This window comes from Erpetoichthys calabaricus, chromosome 1 (assembly GCF_900747795.2).
Source record: "Erpetoichthys calabaricus chromosome 1, fErpCal1.3, whole genome shotgun sequence".
NCBI classification, from domain to species: Eukaryota; Metazoa; Chordata; class Cladistia; order Polypteriformes; family Polypteridae; genus Erpetoichthys; species Erpetoichthys calabaricus.
Window position 1 is genome coordinate 16,720,767 of NC_041394.2, and position 22,015 is coordinate 16,742,781.

The 22,015-nt window shown below is 37.8% G+C and overlaps 1 protein-coding gene across 1 annotated transcript in view; it reads right to left on the reverse strand.

The window, feature by feature from the left end:
- The window catches only part of ppp1r37 (protein phosphatase 1, regulatory subunit 37), a 183,841-nt gene that overhangs the window by 39,521 nt on the left and 122,305 nt on the right, over positions 1 to 22,015 (reverse strand). Inside the window, 5 exon segments of the mRNA XM_028793010.2 lie at positions 6,924 to 6,978; positions 6,980 to 7,075; positions 7,654 to 7,773; positions 9,498 to 9,598; positions 19,710 to 19,755. Coding sequence (XP_028648843.2) covers positions 6,924 to 6,978; positions 6,980 to 7,075; positions 7,654 to 7,773; positions 9,498 to 9,598; positions 19,710 to 19,755 — 418 coding nt within the window.

The window sequence follows — 22,015 nt, forward strand, 5'->3', positions numbered from 1 at the left end:
AAACCAGTATAATTTAAGTAGCCTAGTTAAATGCTCCCATGTCCAATAAATGCAGTAAAAAAAAAAGGATTAAACATCATTAATGGCTGCTGTAAAAGCAATCGTCTAAGCATTTGCCTCAGGAAATTTATCTCTGTGGATGCTTCCACATTTTCTGCCCATGGCTGGGATGCATGTGGGAAGCAAAGACAAACACAGACTAGTAAGAGTTCAACATACATGTGAAGACAATGAAATCCTTAATTGCACCCTTGTTTACATAGCCACATCACTGGGTTACTCACAGAAAAATCTCAAGAGTGTTGAGCTGTTTTCCCAGAGACAAAAATCCTGGTTTCCCTAACCAGAATAAGGGCAATGTAGGGCATTTTTGAGAGTTTTTGTGAATAACTGGGTTATTAAAGCGCACATAAATGCACCCAATAAACTATATACAAATGCAAGTTGTTCTTCAACAATGCAGATATGGGAAATATAGCCTAGCAAGCTATGGACATTTCCTCTTTTTACCTGTAATCAGAGAACTTAATTAGTAATTTATCTCATATATTTTTTTCAATTGCCTTGAATTAGCCTTGTTATTGCAAGCATTACATTTCAACGTCTGTATGGTGATTCACGAAAAAAAGAAGAAAATATGCAGCACAAAAGAAACTTTTGCATCAATCCCAAATTCAATGGAAATACAGTTTTAAGTTTTCATTTTGTGCTTCTCTAGTTCAAAACACTTTTCATCTATTATATTCAGTAGTTCACTGTCTATAGTGTTTTCCACAGGTTCCAAAATCATAAGGTAACTTAATCTTTAACATATTTTTGGCTAATATTAAATTAATCATTTGTAAAATATATTTATGGAAAGGCCATCACCTTATATTTTGTCAGACTACTTAAGATTGGAACTTTTGAAGTCTGAAGCTTGAGTATGTGGTTAACAATTTTTCAGCATGTTGGTCAACTAGCTCTGTGTAGAGGATTACTTGTATTCTGCTGTGTGTGTTCTAGTTATCCCATTTTCAACACCCATTGCTCACCCAACCTACCTGAAGGGGGTCTGTCTCTAAAATGTTTGTTTTTTTCTTGTCTTCTAAGGGAGTCAAGGATGGGAAAATCTTAAAAATGGTACCTGTTAACACCTACTTAGGCATTTCTTGTGTGATTTTGGACTATACAAGAAATACATTGTTGGTGCTGGTGTTGATGAGATGCTCTTGGGTTTGCTGAGACAGAAATGACCCAGCTTAGGGGCTGGGCTGCCTTTTTAAAGGTTAAATGACTAGAGTGAATTTCTTTTCTTTCTACACATGGCTTTAACTCATTTCTGCTATGAACTTCACAAGTGTAGTATCAAATAGCTGAATATTTGTGAATTTCTGTAAATTAGCCATCACTGTGAATTTCCCATTGGGATTAATAAAGTATCTATCTATCTATCTATCTATCTATCTATCTATCTATCTATCTATCATTTTTTTACTTGGGATTTTTGACTGTATAAATTATATGTGCCCTTCTCTAGAACCTACCACATAGTGCTCATTCAAGATGAAGCAGTAAGATAAATAAGTCTATAATTTTTACAAATTAAAACAGTTAAATAACAGTTTAGCTAAAGGGTATCCTGTAAACCTACTTGCAACACACCCTTTATCAATGACTTTTTCTGTGAAATGGCAACAGTTTCTAAGTAAAAGTACATCCGTTTTCTACAGATGGGTCAGATTGTCAATTTCTTTTACATAAAACTGCCTGATTTTAAGTTGTTTGCTGATTTTGAGGCCTTCACCATGATGACTAAGAATCAGAATGTAAAAATTCAACATTTAAAGTAATGATTAAAAGAGACTCTAAATCTTTGATTGTTCTTTAATTAACAATCAAATTGTAAACTGTGGTTTTGTTGACTTTACAGCATATCTTCTAGCTAGATTATGCTCTTTAACACTAGAATTACCAGAGCCTACGAAAAAACTCGTATATCCGGCCCACCTTAAATCGCTTCTTAAATCCGTTCACACCTCTCCGCCAGCATCCTTTGTCCTCTAAATGTGCTGATAAAAGACAAGTTGCCAGCAGCCGGCTATTCCATCCCCCCACCGACTTAGAACGTGAGCGAAGTTTTCCCAGCTCACGCCTTGATTGATTATGTGGGAGTGAAGTGGAGTTTTACAGTGGAAAAAAGAGATCATTATTCTAAAGTAATCTGTGTAAACACATTGTTAAAACAGAAACTTTGTCATATTTTAGTAATAAATGTTACAAAATGTAGTAGGCATAAACTATAGAATGTGTAAAGCCCGAGTTCCAAAGATCAAATAAACACTTTCACAAAAGCTTCAAGAATGAGTCAACAGCTTCAGTGGCGTAGCACGTTAAGATTTGCCTCTTAGCGCAGAGCAGCTTTTCCTTGCCTCACAGACCTGAGTTCGATTCCCCGCTGGGGATGAAGTGTTGCTTTATTTTTTTTCTTTTCTTTTAAACCTCAAACGGACATAAAATTTATACATTGGTATGCACTGTCAGTTACTGAGATCGTTATATTTTCATGTGGGAGGCTCCTTTTCAAATATTTTTTTAACAATTGAGACTGCAATTAACAGGAACAACTGTCCTTATAACTTATTTTTAAGATCCATAACACACAGACAGACAGAGCACTGCGTAACAGAGAGACAGACAGGCAGAGAAGTCACTAGATATAGAAATAAACAGGGAAGCCACGTGTACTGAAAGAAAAAAAGAACAACATGTGCGTTGTCCCTGACTCTCTAAGTAAGATCGGGGGAGGGGTGATGTTAGAGCGCCTGAGCTTATTCAGTGCAGCAGGGACAACGCACATGTTGTTCTTTTTTTTTTTTCAGTACACGTGGCTTCCCTGTTTATTTCTATATCTAGTGACTTCTCTGCCTGTCTGTCTCTCTGTTACGCAGTGCTCTGTCTGTCTGTGTGTTATGGATCTTAAAAATAAGTTATAAGGACAGTTGTTCCTGTTAATTGCAGTCTCAATTGTTAAAAAAATATTTGAAAAGGAGCCTCCCACATGAAAATATAACGATCTCAGTAACTGACAGTGCATACCAATGTATAAATTTTATGTCCGTTTGAGGTTTAAAAGAAAAGAAAAAAAAAAAAAAGCAACACTTCATCCCCAGCGGGGAATCGAACTCAGGTCTGTGAGGCAAGGAAAAGCTGCTCTGCGCTAAGAGGCAAATCTTAACGTGCTACGCCACTGAAGCTGTTGACTCATTCTTGAAGCTTTTGTGAAAGTGTTTATTTGATCTTTGGAACTCGGGCTTTATATATTCTATAGTTTATGCCTACTACATTTTGTAACATTTATTACTAAAATATGAAAAAGTTTCTGTTTTAACAATGTGTTTACACAGATTACTTTAGAATAATGACCTCTTATTTCCACTGTAAAACTCCACTTCACTCCCACATAATCAATCAAGGCGTGAGCTGGGAAAACTTCGCTCACGTTCTAAGTCGGTGGGGGGATGGAATAGCCGGCTGCTGGCAGCTTGTCTTTTATCAGCACATTTAGAGGACAAAGGATGCTGGCGGAGAGGTGTTAACGGATTTAAGAAGCGATTTAAGGTGGGCCGGATATACGAGTTTTTTCGTAGGCTCTGGTAATTCTAGTGTTAAATGTCTTAATATGTAATATATTTTGGACATATTTACCTTATTGCTTCATCTTGAACGAGTATGGTGTAGTTTCTTGGAACACCTGCTGCAACTGCAATCTCATATTAGGATCAATAAATTACAATAAAGTAAGTGATTAAGTATGCATTATATCTTCTTTGACCTGAACTTTGTTTTGAATTTTTCAACCCTTTCTTTTTTGGTCTCTAAAAATAACTTGCATGTCTTCAGATTGTGGGAGGAAACTGGAGCACCCATAGAAAACCTATGTGGATACAGGGAGAACATACAAACTCCATGCAGGGAGGACTCAGGGTATAAACTCCAGCCTCCTTGTTATGAGGCAGCAGCGCTACCACTGTGCCACCCTATTTACAGTGCATCCGGAAAGTATTCACAGCGCATCACTTTTTCTACATTTTGTTATGTTACAGCCTTATTCCAAAATGGATTAAATTAATTTTTTTCCTCAGAATTCTACACACAACACCCCATAATGACAACATGAAAAGAGTTTACTTGAGGTTTTTGCAAATTTATTAAAAATAAAAAAACTGAGAAATCACATGTACATAAGTATTCACAGCCTTTGCTCAATACTTTGTCAAAGCACCTTTGGCAGCAATTCCAGCCTCAAGTCTTTTTGAATATGATACCACAAGCTTGGCACACCTATGCTTGGCAAGTTTCACCCATTCCTCTTTGCAGCACCTCTCAAGCTCCATCAGGTTGGATGGGAAGCGTCGGTGCACAGCCATTTTAAGATCTCTCCAGAGATGTTCAATCAGATTCAAGTATGGGCTCTGGCTGGGCCACTCAAGGACATTCACAGAGTTGTCCTGAAGCCACTCCTTTGATATCTTGGCTGTGTACTTAGGGTCGTTGTCCTGCTGAAAGATGGACCGTCGCCCCAGTCTGAGGTCAAGAGCGCTCTGGAGCAGGTTTTCATCCAGGATGTCTCTGTACATTGCTGCAGTCATCTTTCCCTTTATCCTGACTAGTCTCCCAGTTCCTGCCGCTGAAAAACATCCTCACAGCATGATGCTGCCACCACCATGCTTCACTGTAGGGATGGTATTGGTGTGGTGATGAGCGGTGCCTGGATTCCTCCAAACGTGACGCCTGGCATTCACACCAAAGAGTTCAATCTTTGTCTCATCAGACCAGAGAATTTTCTTTCTCATGGTCTGAGAGTCCTTCAGGTGCCTTTTGGCAAACTCCAGGTGGGCTGCCATGTGCCTTTTACTAAGGAGTGGCTTCCGTCTGGCCACTGTACCATACAGGCCTGATTGGTGGATTGCTGCCGAGATGGTTGTTCTTCTGGAAGGTTCTCCTCTCTCCACAGAGGACCTCTGGAGCTCTGACAGAGTGACCATTGGGTTCTTGGTCACCTCCCTGACTAAGGCCCTTCTCCCCCAATAGCTCAGTTTCGATTGCCGGCCAGCTCTAGGAAGAGTCCTGGTGGTTTTGAACTTCTTCCCCTTACGGATGATGGAGGCCACTGTGCTCACTGGGACCTTCAAAGCAGCAGAAATTTTTCTGTAACCTTCCCCAGATTTGTGCCTCGAGACAATCCTGTCTCGGAGGTCTACTGACAATTCCTTTGAATTCATGCTTGGTTTGTGCTCTGACATGAACTGTCAACTGTGGGACCTTCTATAGATAGGTGTGTGCCTTTCCAAATCATGTCCAGTCAATTGAATTTACCACAGGTGGACTCCAATTAAGCTGCAGAAACATCTCAAGGATGATCAGGGGAAACAGGATGCACCTGAGCTCAATTTTGAGCTTCACAGCAAAGGCTGTGAATACTTATGTACATGTGCTTTCTCAGTTTTTTTATTTTTAATAAATTTGCAAAAAGCTCAAGTAACCTTTTTTCACGTTGTCATTATGGAGTGTTGTGTGTAGAATTCTGAGGAAAAAAATAAATTTAATCCATTTTGGAATAAGGCTGTAACATAACAAAATGTGGAAAAAGTGATGCGCTGTGAATATTTTCCGGATGCACTGTATATCCCAAAAGGTAAATCAGGATAGTATTAAACTTAAATGATCAGCCATGGATTGCAAATCTAAATATAATGCACACAAACCTAAAATCAAGGCTATAGAATAAGAAAAAAGTAAATTATTAGCAAAGAGTTACATTTCTTATAGCTTGCTGTTTGTTATCTATTCAATTGACTAGTTTGGCCTGTTTTGTTTATGTTGTATACAAAAAAATCATGTGTCACTGTAACACTTGGCTTTATGTTGCCTTATGCTGAAGGAAAAAAAATAACTATTTCAAAATGAGACTGCAGCTTATCACTGTTTGAAATATACTATACATACAGTACCTGTCTTGATAGTCTGGATCTGAACAAGCTGGCGTATGCAGATGAAGTTTGATTTGTTGTTAAAACAGCAGCAATGCCAAAGCCACTGTACTATTAAGTATTATTTTCTTTTTCCATTTGCCCCAGTTTAATATCAGCACTTTTTTGGATCTGTGTCTTTGGAGGAATATTTCGGACAAAACTAACCAACTAACTAACTAAATAAATAACTAAATAAATGCAAAAATAAATAAAAGTTCTGTGAAATGGGAGCATAAATAAATGTGTCATGAAATGTGAGCATAAATAAATAAATGTGTCATAAAATTTGTTTTTTGTTGCTTGTTTATTTAATTGTGTCCGTAATATTCCTCCAAACGCATTATCAAATACACATTGAATTAAAGCTGTCACTATCACTCATGAAAGTTGGGAGAGTGAGCTGTAGCACATACTGTGTTTTGATTGGGGAATCAGCTTCTGTATATTGCTCATGCCTAATTCAATACGTCAAAGCAGAAGATAGAGAGGTTAATGAAACAGCACAAGCATTAATTAGAAAAATGCTTACTACTGACAAAGAAATGGATTCTGCCAAAGGTATCACATATTTTATAGAGAAAACTGAAAATTTATGAGCAGAAATTATAATATTTGCTGTCCTTTTAGATTACGATATTGATGCAACCATTGATGAACAAACACATAACATCACTTTTACTTCTAAGTACTCATAATAAATATATACTTCAATGTATTCATTTTGATGAATTATTTGTATGAATGGATGAGAGAACGAGGAGATAAATACAATTTTAAGAAAATGTTTGCAAACCTTTTGTAATTGCAGCATTAATTACTCATAAAAATGTGGTAATTATATTTGATGTGCGAGTGTGTGCAAAGATATACATCAACAAAAATCTCTTCTTCATTTCAATAACTTCTCACCTAATAACAATAGAGGGCGCCCTGACAAAGAGGCATTCTCCAAATGCAGGACCCCCCAGACTACTGCTGATACGTAAAGCTCTGGCAACAAATGGAGCAGAATGGTCCAAAAGTGGTGTGTTTCTAGCATCCAGATACTGAAGGCAATTTGTCTAGAAAAAGAATAAATAGAAAAAATAAAATAAAATATGCCATCTGGTTACACCTTCTTTTTATCACCAATCTAGAGAAAAAAATACAGTTTTCCCACGCAGGCAGTATTTCTGCAGGCAAAACACATGACTATATAAGAGGCAGACGTTGATAGTGTTGCACAGATGGAGTAAAAGCCATTGTAAATAATTTGGTAGACAGTGTATGCAGAAAAATTTGTTTTATTATATTAATACTATATGAAAAATCTGTTAACTCCTGACAAAAGAATTCTCATAATATTTCAGAACTGGCTCCTTCTCAACCAGTTGAGACCACAGCGACCTACACTAAGAATTTAAGAGTGAGAAAATTCAGCATCTCTTTTATTAAGTTCAAGCTTTACACACCATATGTAACAATTAATGTGTGGGTGTAAATTAAAAATATTATAAACTGTATACTGTACATGATTCTAATTATACAGTTTACAAAGACATTCATTTATGTCTTAATAATTTCCTTTAAAACATGTATGCATAACTGCCTGGCATAAACTGCATTTTTAAATTCAAGTAAACAAAGATTTGATAATCACCTTTCTCATCATATGAGCAGCAGCTTGCCAGCCTCGAGTCCCAATGTGTTTGTTGAAAGAGATGTTTAAGTGTGTTGCTGATTCATAATATTCAATCATATCAAACAAGGCAGATGCTCCCTTTAGGAAAGCATAAATAACAGGACGTTAATCAAAATTAATAACCATATATGTAAATATAACACCTTTGTTTTTCTGTTTGCTGTTTGATAAAAATGAAGCAAAAAAGAGCTATTGTCTATAATTAAAAAATTAACATATGTATTATCATGCATTGACAATGATCTATCTAAATACTTGCATTATATCCATAAAGTCACAATGGCAAAACGTTAATTATAAAATCTAATGGACATAAGCCATCACATAAGATTACCCTTTACTTCCAAAATTCAAAATGGTTGAATGTTCTGGAATGAACAAAACTTACTGTATTATATATTGTACATATATTAAAAACTATCCATATTATTTATGGTTACCACTCTACATGCACTTATCGCATGAATTGGTTTCAAACCTCCAGTCATTTGATGCAAACTCCTCGCTATTCCCTATGGGTATTTTTTTTTTTTTTTTAATTTATAACCTACCTCACATAACTGGTATCCTTTTAAATCCTACATCCAGCCATAGTCTGTGTAAAATCCGTATGTTAGCCTTGTATTTGCATGGGGTTTCGTTCTATGTCCTCAAAGTCATGTGTTTTGGGTTATTAGGTTAACTGATCTTTCTGAATTGGCCCAGTGTGAGTGACTGTGTAAGCAGACATGAACTCATCAATGGCGTGGTGACTACCTAGTGCCATATATTGCTGGCATAGGCAGCAGATCAGATCACTTTTTGATTTTATTAAAAATATGCTTGACTTAAGAATTTAGTTCATCATGGAAATTTAATGTCTATCATCACTTCCACAAAATGATTCTGACTTGAAAAACACTGGAGTTTAAATTTCATAACCAGCTCAATGAACTTTAGAGGAACTATATTAAATGCATACAATGCTAATAAATAAGATTCTTCCCTGCGTGTAAAAGATATATGCTGGGCCAGAAAGACAGTATCATCTATAAAATGATTAGTTTTCTTAAGCAGAGGGGAAGCAAATTGAGAAATTCAAGATTAGCTTAGTTGACGCAACTCATTTTTATCCTTTGGACTAATTGCCACAAAAAGAGTACCATTAAGCCAAGGTGTTCAGTTCTGTTTCTAAAGGACAAAAATGGCTACAGGTTTTCACAGATTTGCTGTAGTTTAACTTTGTCAACTTCTTTCAAAGTAAGATCACTGATAATTAGCCTCTGATCTTCTTGTGTCTCATTCTCTCTCTATTGTCCCCCTCTTTCCTCTAGTCTCTTTTTTATCTGATGTCAAAGGTCTGCTTTCTATTAGTTTAACCACTTGCTCCCTATATCCCCAATGGGAATGTTTTCTCTGATTAGTTATTGTTCAATACAGCTTAATTTAGCTTCAGGTAGAAAATGATCTTACGAAAAAGCATAGTGTACTTACGGAAAAAAGTTAATGTAAAACTAAAAGCCATTTCCAGTAATTATTACTTTACATATTTAAAGACCAACAATACTGAAACAGTGCATTGCACATAAATTCCAAAACGATTAACTTTGATATTCTAGCATTAATGGTGACTTGTAATCACCTGTCATCTACCAGACATGTGTGGAGCACAGCAGCCTAACCTCAAGCAGACAAACAAAGCTGAGGTCAGAGAGACCAGTGTATTGTTAACTGATTAAAAAATTTTTCAAACCAAAATTGTTTTTAGCGTCACTTCTGATCTATTTTAAATGAAATTTTCATTATAGAAACAAACAACTTACATCTTCATCTAAACTGGTTTGCTCCAAATCGACCACTTTGAATTGTACCCGTTTGAAAATCTCCTCAAGTGCTTCACATGCTTTGTAGTCAAGTTTTTCTCCTAAACAGGAAAAAAGATATCTTAGTTTAAAGGAAATGATGTTACCAGAAATAAATAAATAAATATATAAAAAGCAGATAATATCTTAAGTTTTTTAATAAATGATGGATGTACAGCTCTGAATGACTTCAGGACTTCCACCAAGGCACAAAACATCCACGCTATCAGTGCTACAAATTCTAATGTTATCTACTCATGCACAGTGCAGTATATTAGTATATTCACTAGTGCAATAGCATATAATATAGTTTCTAAATTATTTCATGCACTGATTCTCAAAACTACTACATTTGTTGCTGTCACTCATAGGTTTGCATACCATCTTTTTTGAAAGAATGTGATGGCTTGCTCTGAGAATGTTTTACAGCATAAAATGTACTTTTGTGAATATGTCATACTGTGATAAAATTTGTTTTCATGAATATGTTGTATTATTATTATTTAAATTCCTTTATAAAAAATGCTTGTATTTCAATATATTTCAACCCACTGTAAGATCAGATAAAAATAAATCATTTTTTGACACTTTTCTATATTTGGAAATTACATCCTGGACTCTGTATGCTAAACTGTAGCAAAGTTTCAGTTATAGTAGTTTCATGTCACCATCTCAAAATAACGAGTTAATGAACTCCTTAATGAAATGTCTTCTGGTCATTAAGAAGTACAGTATATAAATTCTGCATGGTCCATGGTGAAAACTAAAGCAATGTTTTCAATAAAGAAAGTGGTCTTTATTTTCCCAATTTAGCAGAATATCTGGCTTTATAAAAGTAGAAATAAAAAAAATTATATGTGAGATAGAAACAAACAATAAACCTCCTCCCTATAACAACACGCTTTATAATATTTTCTGACAGTCCTGTATAATAATGAAAATACAATTTCAACCTACAACAACGATTTATATAAACAGTTTATCTAAATAAAATAACTTTCACTCCATGTAATTTAGTTAACTCTAATACAAGTACTTAAATATGTAAAATGTATTTATCAATGTTAAAAAAAAATTAATTAAAATGTATTATACACATATACAGTAGATTCAGAAAGCATTCAGTGCCCTTCCCTTTCAGTTTTTTAATTTGCAATAAATTTGCCAACCTTTCTAAAAACAGGTTTTCACTTTGCCATTAAGGGTTGTCATGCATGCACGTCAGAGGATCACCTTCCGGTCTCATCCAGGAATGTAATACCACCCCAGGATGAGAGAGGGCACTCTCTCTAACACTGTCATCTCCTTCTTTCCCTATGGTGCCAATAAGACACCTCTGAGAGGAAGTGACTCTGCTACTTTCGGTGAGAGCACCATAAAGCTCAACCTCAACAGAAGAAAGTGTCACCTAGTGATCTGGGTGAACCGCCGGATGGAGCTCCAGCAAACCTAAGTGGCACACATTGATTGTAACCCCAAGTTTTATTTTGTGTGCCTTTTCTGCTTGGATGACCATGGGTAATAAAGCGTAGACTGACAGGCAAAAATGGCAAATACATTTAAAATTAAATCTACAGCACAATAAAATGTACATAAAGTAACAAGGTCTGAATAATTTTTAAATACACTATACATTCTTAATCTTCAGAGTAATGGGGGTGCAGTCTATTCTGACAGAACTGCAAAGCTGTTAACAATATTAGACCAAGCACCAGTCCATCACTAGTCATGTACACACCTACACTCCCACAGGGTCAGTTAAGAGTCACTAACTAATCCATTATACATATCTATGGAGAGGTGGAAGGAAAACCAAGTAACTAAAAGCAAATCTACACAGACATGGGGAAACTTCACACAAACAATCATGCATGGAATTTGAATGTAGAGTGCTGGATCTGTAAGGCCACAGTGCTAACCACTGTGTCAACATATACTATAAAGGTATAAAATTAACAATCTGAACATAAATAAATATGTTGTGATTTTAAAATAAATGACCCCAAATTTCTATGCCCAAACATATTTCTTATCGTTTAACTAGTAAACTCTAACACATATTATTTTAATTGTGTTTTTATTTAGTTGAAAGGTTCCAGACTCAAGTGTCATTAGGATTGAAGTTCAAAACAATGAAAACAACAAAAGAAAATAATTTACAAGTTGTTATATGTTTGCAATACAAATATTTGTATGTTCATAGGAGGCTTGCATGAAGATGCAATATAAAGGAGTACTTGATCTTCACAGACAAGCTTAAGTTTATAATAAATGCAGCCCTTCAAAGGAAACCACTTCTTAATCTGAAACACTACACCTTCCATCAACTAACCCTTGAAAATAGGGGTAAAATGAAAGACAGTGTTTAATAAAAATGAGAAGCACCACCAAAGCAAAAACTATAAACAACATACAGTTAAAACAATTAAAATGTGGGATCACTGCCTGTATTACCCAGAATATCACCTTAAAATATTTAACATGCAGTTCCCATTAATGTGTGCATACTGTTTTTTGAGTAGGCAGCAACATGTTCACCAGAGAAGTCAGCATCCTGTGGATTGCCCATCTGTGATTAAGGAGTTTACAACAGTATAGTACAGCTACTAGAAGCAAACAGCACACTGTTGTTAATAAAACATACTAGACCAAGTATGGTGTTGGTTCTCAGAGAAACAACACTTTAAAATAGAATTCAACTTTCTATTTCTTTCTAACACAGAACCCTAGACACTGAGCTTTACATTAAAATTAAATGTGTTAGATTACCAGAATCAAGACATGGGCGTAGTGTGGAATGGCTTAAACTACTGCAATTTATTATAAACAGAGTTCTACCTCCAGATTTAAGCTCATATAAAAATGAAGCAGATTTTGGAGCAGTGACAAGGCTGGCAACTAAAACTGAAAATAAAAATCCTGAAAGCGCTAAAATAACTACCTAACAAATTAAACACTTAAAATAACAAACTGTAAAGAGGCCAGGAAGAATTTAACTGCTCCTCAGTGTGAACCACATTAAAATAACATAGCAAAATGTTTGCAGTCCACTAGTGTACAATTGAAACAGTCTACAAACTGAGAATATTTAAAATGGTGAATTTTCTAAATTATCCTCTACAACGAAAAGAACCTCAGAACTACATTCAAAGACCTCCATATTTAAAAGAATGTCCTCTGGACTAATGCGTCTAAATTTTTTTCTTGGGCAAAACAAACCTTAACTCACCGGTATCCATAGCTGGACCTAGATGACTGGTCATAACTGATTGAAATATAAATTTATCCATCCATCCATTGTCTCCCACTTATCCGAGGTCGGGTCGCGGGGGCAGCAGCTTGAGCAGAGATGCCCAGACTTCCCTCTCCCCGGCCACTTCTTCTAGCTCTTCCGGGAGAATCCCAAGGCGTTCCCAGGCCAGTCGAGAGACATAGTCCCTCCAGCGTGTCCTGGGTCTTCCCCGGGGCCTCCTCCCGGTTGGACGTGCCCGGAACACCTCACCAGGGAGGCGTCCAGGAGGCATCCTGATCAGATGCCCGAGCCACCTCATCTGACTCCTCTCGATGCGGAGGAGCAGCGGCTCTACTCTGACCCCCTCCCGGATGACTGAGCTTCTCACCCTATCTTTAAGGGAAAGCCCAGACACCCTGCGGAGGAAACTCATTTCAGCCGCTTGTATTCGCGATCTCGTTCTTTCGGTCACTACCCATAGCTCATGACCATAGGTGAGGGTAGGAACATAGATCGACTGGTAAATTGAGAGCTTCGCCTTGCGGCTCAGCTCCTTTTTCACCACGACAGACCGATGCAATGCCCGCATTACTGCGGATGCCGCACCGATCCGCCTGTCGATCTCACGCTCCATTCTTCCCTCACTCGTGAACAAGACCCCGAGATACTTGAACTCCTCCACTTGGGGCACTCCACCCTTTTCCGGCTGAGGACCATGGTCTCGGATTTGGAGGTGCTGATTCTCATCCCAGCCGCTTCACACTCGGCTGCGAACCGATCCAGAGAGAGCTGAAGATAACGGCCTGATGAAGCAAACAGGACAACATCATCTGCAAAAAGCAGTGACCCAATCCTGAGCCCACCAAACTGGACCCCCTCAACACCCTGGCTGCGCCTAGAAATTCTGTCCATAAAAGATATGAACAGAATCGGTGACAAAGGGCAGCCCTGGCGGAGTCCAACTCTCACTGGAAACGGGTTCGACTTACTGCCGGCAATGCGGACCAAGCTCTGGCACCGATCGTACAGGGACTGAACAGCCCTTATCAGGGGGGCCGGTACCCCATACTCTCGGAGTACCCCCCACAGGATTCCCCGAGGGACACGGTCGAATGCCTTTTCTAAGTCTACAAAACACATGTAGACTGGTTGGGCAAACTCCCATGCACCCTCCAGGACCCTGCTAAGGGTATAGAGCTGGTCCACTGTTCCGCGACCAGGACGAAAACCACACTGTTCCGATCCTCGGCTACAGAAATATAAATTTAGTTTTAACTAAATAAACCTGGAGATTACTTTACTCTTACACATTGAACTGGAGCTGAAATGAGACCTTGAACTTCTCAATGAATCCAAACATTCAACTAAATCTACCAAAGAATAAATAAAAAGTATCATTTGTGCACATTTATGTGTGACTGGTTTGAAGGGTGAACAGGGGAAGGACTATATTCTTCCATCCTCAGAATTAAAGAAGTCATCTCAGAAGAAGACCTATTAACCCTCCTGTGACCATGCCCCTTTCCAGTCTTTCTCTTTGTGTATATACTGTATTATATAAAAAATACAACAGAAAGTCTTTGTCATTTGATGGACCTTAATGCTGGAAGGCACACTGGTTTTTGATTTACTACTTTGAGATCACTGTTGCCAATCTATTTTTTGTTTCATTTGCCTGCAGTACCCTCCATAATGTTTGGAACAAAGACACATATCCTTGGTTTACCCCTCTGCTCCCAAGTTTAAAATTACAGATCAAACAATTTAGTCATGAATAAAGTGCACACTGCAAACTTTAAGGGTATTTGCATGTAGTTCGGTCACACCACGTAGAAATTACAACAATTTTTATACAGAGCAGAGTGGAAAATCAAGGAAAAATATGTCTTTGTACCAAAAATTGTAGCGGGCACTACCTGTTTTGTATATTTTCCCAAGCTCAAACCAATTATATTCCAACCTTCTCAGGTGGTTTTGTGTTTTTCACAACAAGAATTTGTATCACGCCAAGACCCGAAATTATTAAGCGCCTCAAAACAGGAAAATGTTCCTAAATGGAACAAAAACCTGAAGAGTGACACAAATTTGGTGTGTGATGGGCGGCCAAGGCCATTACCCAGATGAGGCGCCAGCTGGATGGAAGGATCAGGGGAGAGAGCATCCATAAGTCACTACCTTCCCCGAGATGCTGGAGGGCCACCCTCCTGGGCAACTGTGGCACCACGGATTCCCGCAGGACACTATATGAGTTGGGGTTTCCATCACACCTGGGAGTAGTTCCAGTTAATCCTGATGAACCACCTGGAATACTCCTAGGTGTAACATAAAAGGAGCTGCCTCACTCTGTTCAAGGAACTAGAGTCGGGAGGAAAAAGGACGAATCTTGATCATGGAGGAGTGAAGCCGGAAGGGACTGTTTATTTGGTGGTCTTTGTACTGAGCTATTGTGGGGAGCGAGGGAAAAGTGCTTCCCCATTTTTGAATAATAGTGTGCAAGCATTTCTCGAATTTTGAACCAAAGTTTACAACATGTAAGGCAATAAACAGACTTACACATTTTTCCACAATTTCCCTGCGTGAGGTAATGTTAAAAACAAGCTGCTTTAATGCAAATTGCTGCTTTTCTTGGAGTTGCTGGTGTGATTGACAGCAAGCAAATAAAGACCATTGCCACCAAGCATAAATGTGCATGCATATATAAACTGTAAGAGATATCAACACACAAGTGGTCATGGATGCAAACTGTACTGTAGTAGCCAGCATGTTACCCTGAAGACAGGTAGGGCTAAATGGGTGATAGACAGTGAAATGTGACGCGGGTACGTTAAGATCTACATTCCATAAATCCATGGGATACTCGTTTACAGTTTACCAACTCAGAAAGGTTCAAGAAGGCAGATGGACACTCCTTGGGATTTATATCTATATCTATATATATTATATGTAAAAGTTTGGGCACCCTCTGAAGTTGCATAATTTGTTCTGTCTTCATAAAAGATGATCACAGCCATATTCCTTTTTTACTAGAGAAATGGATGACAAGACAAGAGGATGTTATTCAGATCAAAATTCTCATTGTAGCATTATTGAGTTGTATGAAATAAAATAAAATGTAAAAAATGGGATATGCAAAAGTTTGGGCACCCTTTTAATTGCATTAATTTGAAGACCTGTAGTCATTTAATGCTAACAGGTTGCAGCACAACACTGCTTTGATTAGCTCGTCAGACTTTAAACTACAAAGACAGATGCAACCACTCATGAAAAAGGTTATTTAACATAAGTTATTGCTAGTTGTGCTTGTCCTTGGTTCACTCTTAGAGAGTGGCAACATGGGAACCTCTAAAGAACTCCCTACTGACCTAAAAACTAAGATAATTTATCATTATGAATAATGATGTGGTAGGCCAAGAAAAATACTTGAAAGGCACAGCCAAAGGCTGGTTAGAATGATCACAGAGAAACCACAGATCACTTCCAGAGAGCTACAAGAACATGATGGTGTCATTGTACATCGTTCTAAACAGCACACTTTGCACTGGGAACAGCTCAGTGGAAGGGTGATGCCCAAATAGCCTTTTCTGAGTACTCACCATAAGAAGAGCTTTGCATGAGGAAACAAATACTGTGGACAGATGAGACTAAGGTAAAGTTATATGGTCACAACCAGAGGTACTATGCATGGCAAAGAAAACACGCAGCATTCCAGGAGAAGAACTTGCTGCTTACTGTTGGTGGAGGGTCCATCACGTTATGGGGCCGTGTGGCTAGCACAGGTACTAGAAACCTGTTTAAAGTTGAGGGCCACATGAATTCCATTCACATACAGCGCATCCGGAAAGTATTCACAGTGCATCACTTTTTCCACATTTTGTTATGTTACAGCCTTATTCCGAAATGAATTAAATTCATTTTTTTCCTCAGAATTCTACACACAACACTCCATAATGACAACATGAAAAAAGTTTACTTGAGGTTTTTGGCAAATTTATTAAAAATATAAAAATTGAGAAACCACATGTACATAAGTATTCACAGCCTTTGCCATGAAGCTCAAAAATGAGCTCAGGTGCATCCTGTTTCCCCTGATCATCCTTGAGATGTTTCTGCAGCTTCATTGGAGTCCACCTGTGGTAAATGCAGTTCATTGGACATGATATGGAAAGGCACACACCCGTCCATATAAGGTCCCACAGTTGACAGTTCATGTCAGAGCAGAAACCAAGCATGAAGTCAAAGGAATTGTCTGTAGACCTCCGAGACAGGATTGTCTCGATGCACAAATCTGGGGAAGGTTACAGAAAAATGTCTGCTGCTTTGAACGTCCCAATGAGCACAGTGGCCTCCATCATCTGTAAGTGGAAGAAGTTTGAAACCACCAGGACTCTTCCTAGAGCTGGCCAGCCATCTAAACTGAGCGATTGGGGAGAAGGGCCTTAGTCAGGGAGGTGACCAAGAACCCGATGGTCACTCTGTCAGAGCTCCAGAGGTCCTCTGTGGAGAGAGCAGAACCTTCCAGGAGGACAACCATCTCTGCAGCAATCCATCAATCAGGTCTGTATGGTAGAGTGGCCAGACAGAAGCCACTCCTTAGTAAAAGGCACATGGCAGCCCGCCTGCAGTTTGCCAAAAGGCACCAGAAGGACTCTCAGACCATGAGAAAGAAAATTCTCTGGTCTGATGAGACAAAGATTGAACTCTTTGGTGTGAATGCCAGGCGTCACGTTTGGAGGAAACCGGGCACCGCTCATCACCAGGCCAATACCATCACTACAGTGAAGCATGGTGGTGGCAGCATTATGCTGTGGGGATGTCTTTCAGTGGCAGGAACTGGGAGACTAGTCAGGATAAAGGGAAAGATGACTGCAGCAATGTACAGAGACATCGTGGACTGGGGCGACGGTTCATCTTTCAGCAGGACAACGACCCTAAACACACAGCCAAGATATCAAAGGAGTGGCTTCAGGACAACTCTGTGAATGTCCTTGAGTGGCCCAGCCAGAGCCCAGACTTGAATCCGATTGAACATCTCTGGAGAGATCTTAAAATGGCCGTGCACCGACGCTTCCCATCCAACCTGATGGAGTTTGAGAGGTGCTGCAAAGAGGAATGGGCGAAACTGGCCAAGGATAGGTGTGCCAAGCTTGTGGCATCATATTCAAAAAGACTTGAGGCTGTAATTGCTGCCAAAGGTGCATCGACAAAGTATTGAGCAAAGGCTGTGAATACGTATGTAAATGTACATTTCTCAGTTTTTTTATTTTTAATAAATTTGCAAAAACCTCAAGTAAACTTTTTTCACGTTGTCATTATGGGGTGTTGTGTGTAGAATTCTGAGGAAAAAAATGAATTTAATCCATTTTGGAATAAGGCTGTAACATAACAAAATGTGGAAAAAGTGATGCGCTGTGAATACTTTCCGGATGCACTGTATATAATATATATATTGTAGTGGACGGCCGGGATGCCCCTTCGATGTGTATTCAGGGGGAGCAGTCCTGGATGGTGCAGTACCTCCACCTTGGACGCTGGATGACCACCCCCCTGGGTTGGAGCGGTGCCTCAGTTTCTCTTAGGGCTTCATGGTTGAGAAGAGTTCTCCACAGCCCTGTTGGGGTCTGGGGTAGCCACCAGGGGGCGTGGCTGGACTAATCTTCAGCTCCACCCGGGAGTGCAACCGGAATCAGGTGATCAAGCACCTGCCGCACTTCCGGGTGAGCCATAAAAGGAGCCAGCAACCACCACTCAAGGGCCAGAGTTGGGTGGAAGGAGGACAAAGCTGTGGAGGTGAAAGAGAGAGGTGTGTTTTGACTTCAGTGTTTAGCTGCTTGGGACTGTGTTGTGGCAGGGGGGTTCACGAGGAAGACGTGCCCTCCAGCTGAAGAAAAATAAAAGTCTTTTTTATTTTATACGTGCCTCCTGTGTCAAGTCTATGCCGGGTCGGGTGCAATATAGCACCTTTCTTACAATATATATCTTATCGGCAATGTATGAAATGTAGGCATTGTATAGAATGCCTAGGCAATATATACTGTACAATGCTGAAAATTGGATGTCAAAGTAGGAAATGATTAATATGTCACGCATTTCCTAGGCATTCTATGCAATGCCAAAAGACAATATTTTGCCCAAATGACTATGGTATATCTTTATTGTGGTTATTTGATTAATCTGTGGAAAGTACCTTCAGTTTCATGTAAATAAGGTGCTATATAAATACAATTATTATTAAATTGTTGCTGCTGTCTAAACAAATGGCTTCTACATGTAATAAATGTACTCACTTGCCTACCTGAGTAGCTTAGTACTGGTTCTTTACAGTTGATATAGTGGGAGGCACTGCTGTTTTACATTATATGGACTTCTATTTGATTAGAATGTTGATTTCACTCTCATAATCTAAAGATACATTGTTGATAACCCTAATTTTGCCCGATAAGAATGTCTGTAGGTATATGCATGAGCATGAGCATGAACCCTCAGCTGTTCTTCTGTCTCATCTAGGAATGTTGGCTGGCTTAACACTCTCTCTCTAAAGCAGAGATCAACATTAAAGACCTACCCAACTTTCTGAAGACTACCAAATTGGGCATTGATTATTTCATTATGTGGAGTATACTACACTGAGTGCATTTTTCTGTTTAGAGAATGCTTCTGGAGAAATCATCTCAGCAGTACTGAAAGAATAAAAAGATTCAACATTAGGGAAAATACGTGTGTATTAAATATTCTTTTTATATTTTGTGAAAATGGGTAACAATAGAACAGTTTATATTATTGGATTCCTGTGAACCACTATGTCGAGCAAATGGAGAAACATGTAAAAGAAAGAAATAAACAACATAGAAAAGCAGCAAAGACATGACACACTACAAACAAATCTGTGGAAACCTGCAAATTAAAAAGGCATATTCACAGAACTAACAAATCAGGATTCTGACCTTTAAGATCAAGACAGTCCACCCGCTGCGTCAGATCTTTAAACTCCTGCAAACAAAGAGAAAAGTGTCAATAAAAACATTTGTCTCAGTTTAGTTCAAGACCATAAATGCATTTATTAATAAATGTTGACAGCTAAATAAATAACAGAAAGGCACACATAGGTTGAGGAATAAGTGAAGAGGTATTTCTTCAGTAATTCAAAAATAACCTGAAACAGGTGTTGTCATTTTTTGAGAAAAAAATGATCTAATTCTTCAAACACCATACAGGCTCTTAAAAAAAAGGCTTCAGTGAAAATTATTATTCAGACTGATCCTTTCTTATCCTGCTCCAGTTTTCTTTATATTATTTATAGTGAGCAGCATCACAAGTTATGTTATAAAACAAAAAAAAGGATAACAAGGGAGTTTAAAAATGAAATGATTTAAGCAAATTTAAATTGAGAATATGGAGTTCTATAGTACATGAAGAGTTAATATAAAAAAATATAAGCTGACATACAAGTAGTTTACTAGATAAAAATAAGCGAAGATATATAAAGTTTCTGATCCCCTGTATGGACTCTCCATACATATTAAGATTCGGATAATTTAACTGAAATTTAGCAAGTAAACATATTTAGTGTTTTGATTTCAAGAAATTTTCTTTAACATGACTTTTTCAGCAAAATGTATATTTACTAATAATTTTTTATCATATTTTTATTGTCTACATGCCTATTTGTAGCTAACATATAATACTATATTATACCATATCATGCATAATAAATTTTCCTTAACTGTAATGGAAACTAAGAAGAAGACTGACATATAGGCACTATGGTAGTTTAAATATTCCTGTGTAAAAACGTATGTAGCAATTAGTTCTCTATTGATTATCACTATTGACTCTCAATATAGCTATGTATTAACAATATTTAAAATATACTTCCTAATATAAAACAATACAAAATAATATTAACAAAAAGCAATTGAAAAAGCACACAATTTACACCAGCAAAATACAACAATAAACAAAAGTAGTCTTGGGAATTGACACACATTATACTTGTGTTATATTTATATAAATACAACCTAGTATCTGACAAGAACTAATAAAAGCAACAGGTACTGGTAACTACATGGCTGAGTTCTCAAATTAGCCAAATTTAAGATTTGAATATTCCTGTTATAGCATAACCTGAAAAATGCTCATCAAATATGAAAACATAGACATGTCACCGAACTGAAAAAGTGGTCTAAAATCTATTCCAGAGAGCTATGAGGGATCACCAACAAAGGCAGGAAATGTTTGTTGACAGCTGAACCAGTTGGGGCTGGTGGCTAATCAGTTCTAGGGAGCAATTAGGTGTTGTATAACTTTCTTAAATAAACAACATTTAAAAAGTGCAAAACTTGAATGTTGTCATCAAATTCCCTGAGAAAAACTGCAATAAAGAAAAAAAAAATAACATCAGACTGAGCAAGTGCTTTTTCACAACAACGTACATACTAATATCTCAGAATCATATTTATTTTCTCAAGTACTGTATTCATTTGAATAAGAAATTTGTTTTCTCCTGTTTGGTAGATTTCACAGTAACTTACATTCCGTACAAATACAACACAGCATAACCAATGGAGACAGGAGATATTTATTCATGTTTACTCAGATAAAGATTATATCAAATGACAACCCTTGATTATACAGGTCACCAGTTAATACCTAAAGGAACAGTATACAATAAATATGCAACTGCAAACCAAAATTAGATTAAAAGTACCTGATATGATTCCATTAGAAGTGGAAACATTATTATTCTGAATCTACACACAGATTATAATATGCGCATACGCCAATGTTACACCCAATGCTGTTGCGATAATCACTGGCCTCCCAGTGACTCTGAACTGTGCAGATTAAATTTACTCCTCGGCACAGGCAGAATTAAATGCATACCTAGAACTTCTGTCCACTTCTTGTCATTTGATTGCATGTGCACATCCTTTATGTAACCCTCAATAGCCATTACAGAGCATGCATGATGATACCAACCACACCAGGCATTATCTAATTAATTAATTTTAAATTAATTAATTAATTAATTTTTTGCATTTATATAGCGCTTTTCTCACTACTCAAAGCGCTCAGCAATTGCAGGTTAAGGGCCTTGCTTAAGGGCCCAACAGAGCAGAGTCCCTAATGGCATTGACGGGATTCGAACCGGCAACCTTCCGATTGCCAGTGCAGATCTCTAGCCTCAGAGCCACCACTGCGACATAATGCAAATTATTACAAAATAATACAATTCTCGTGCAACAAAATA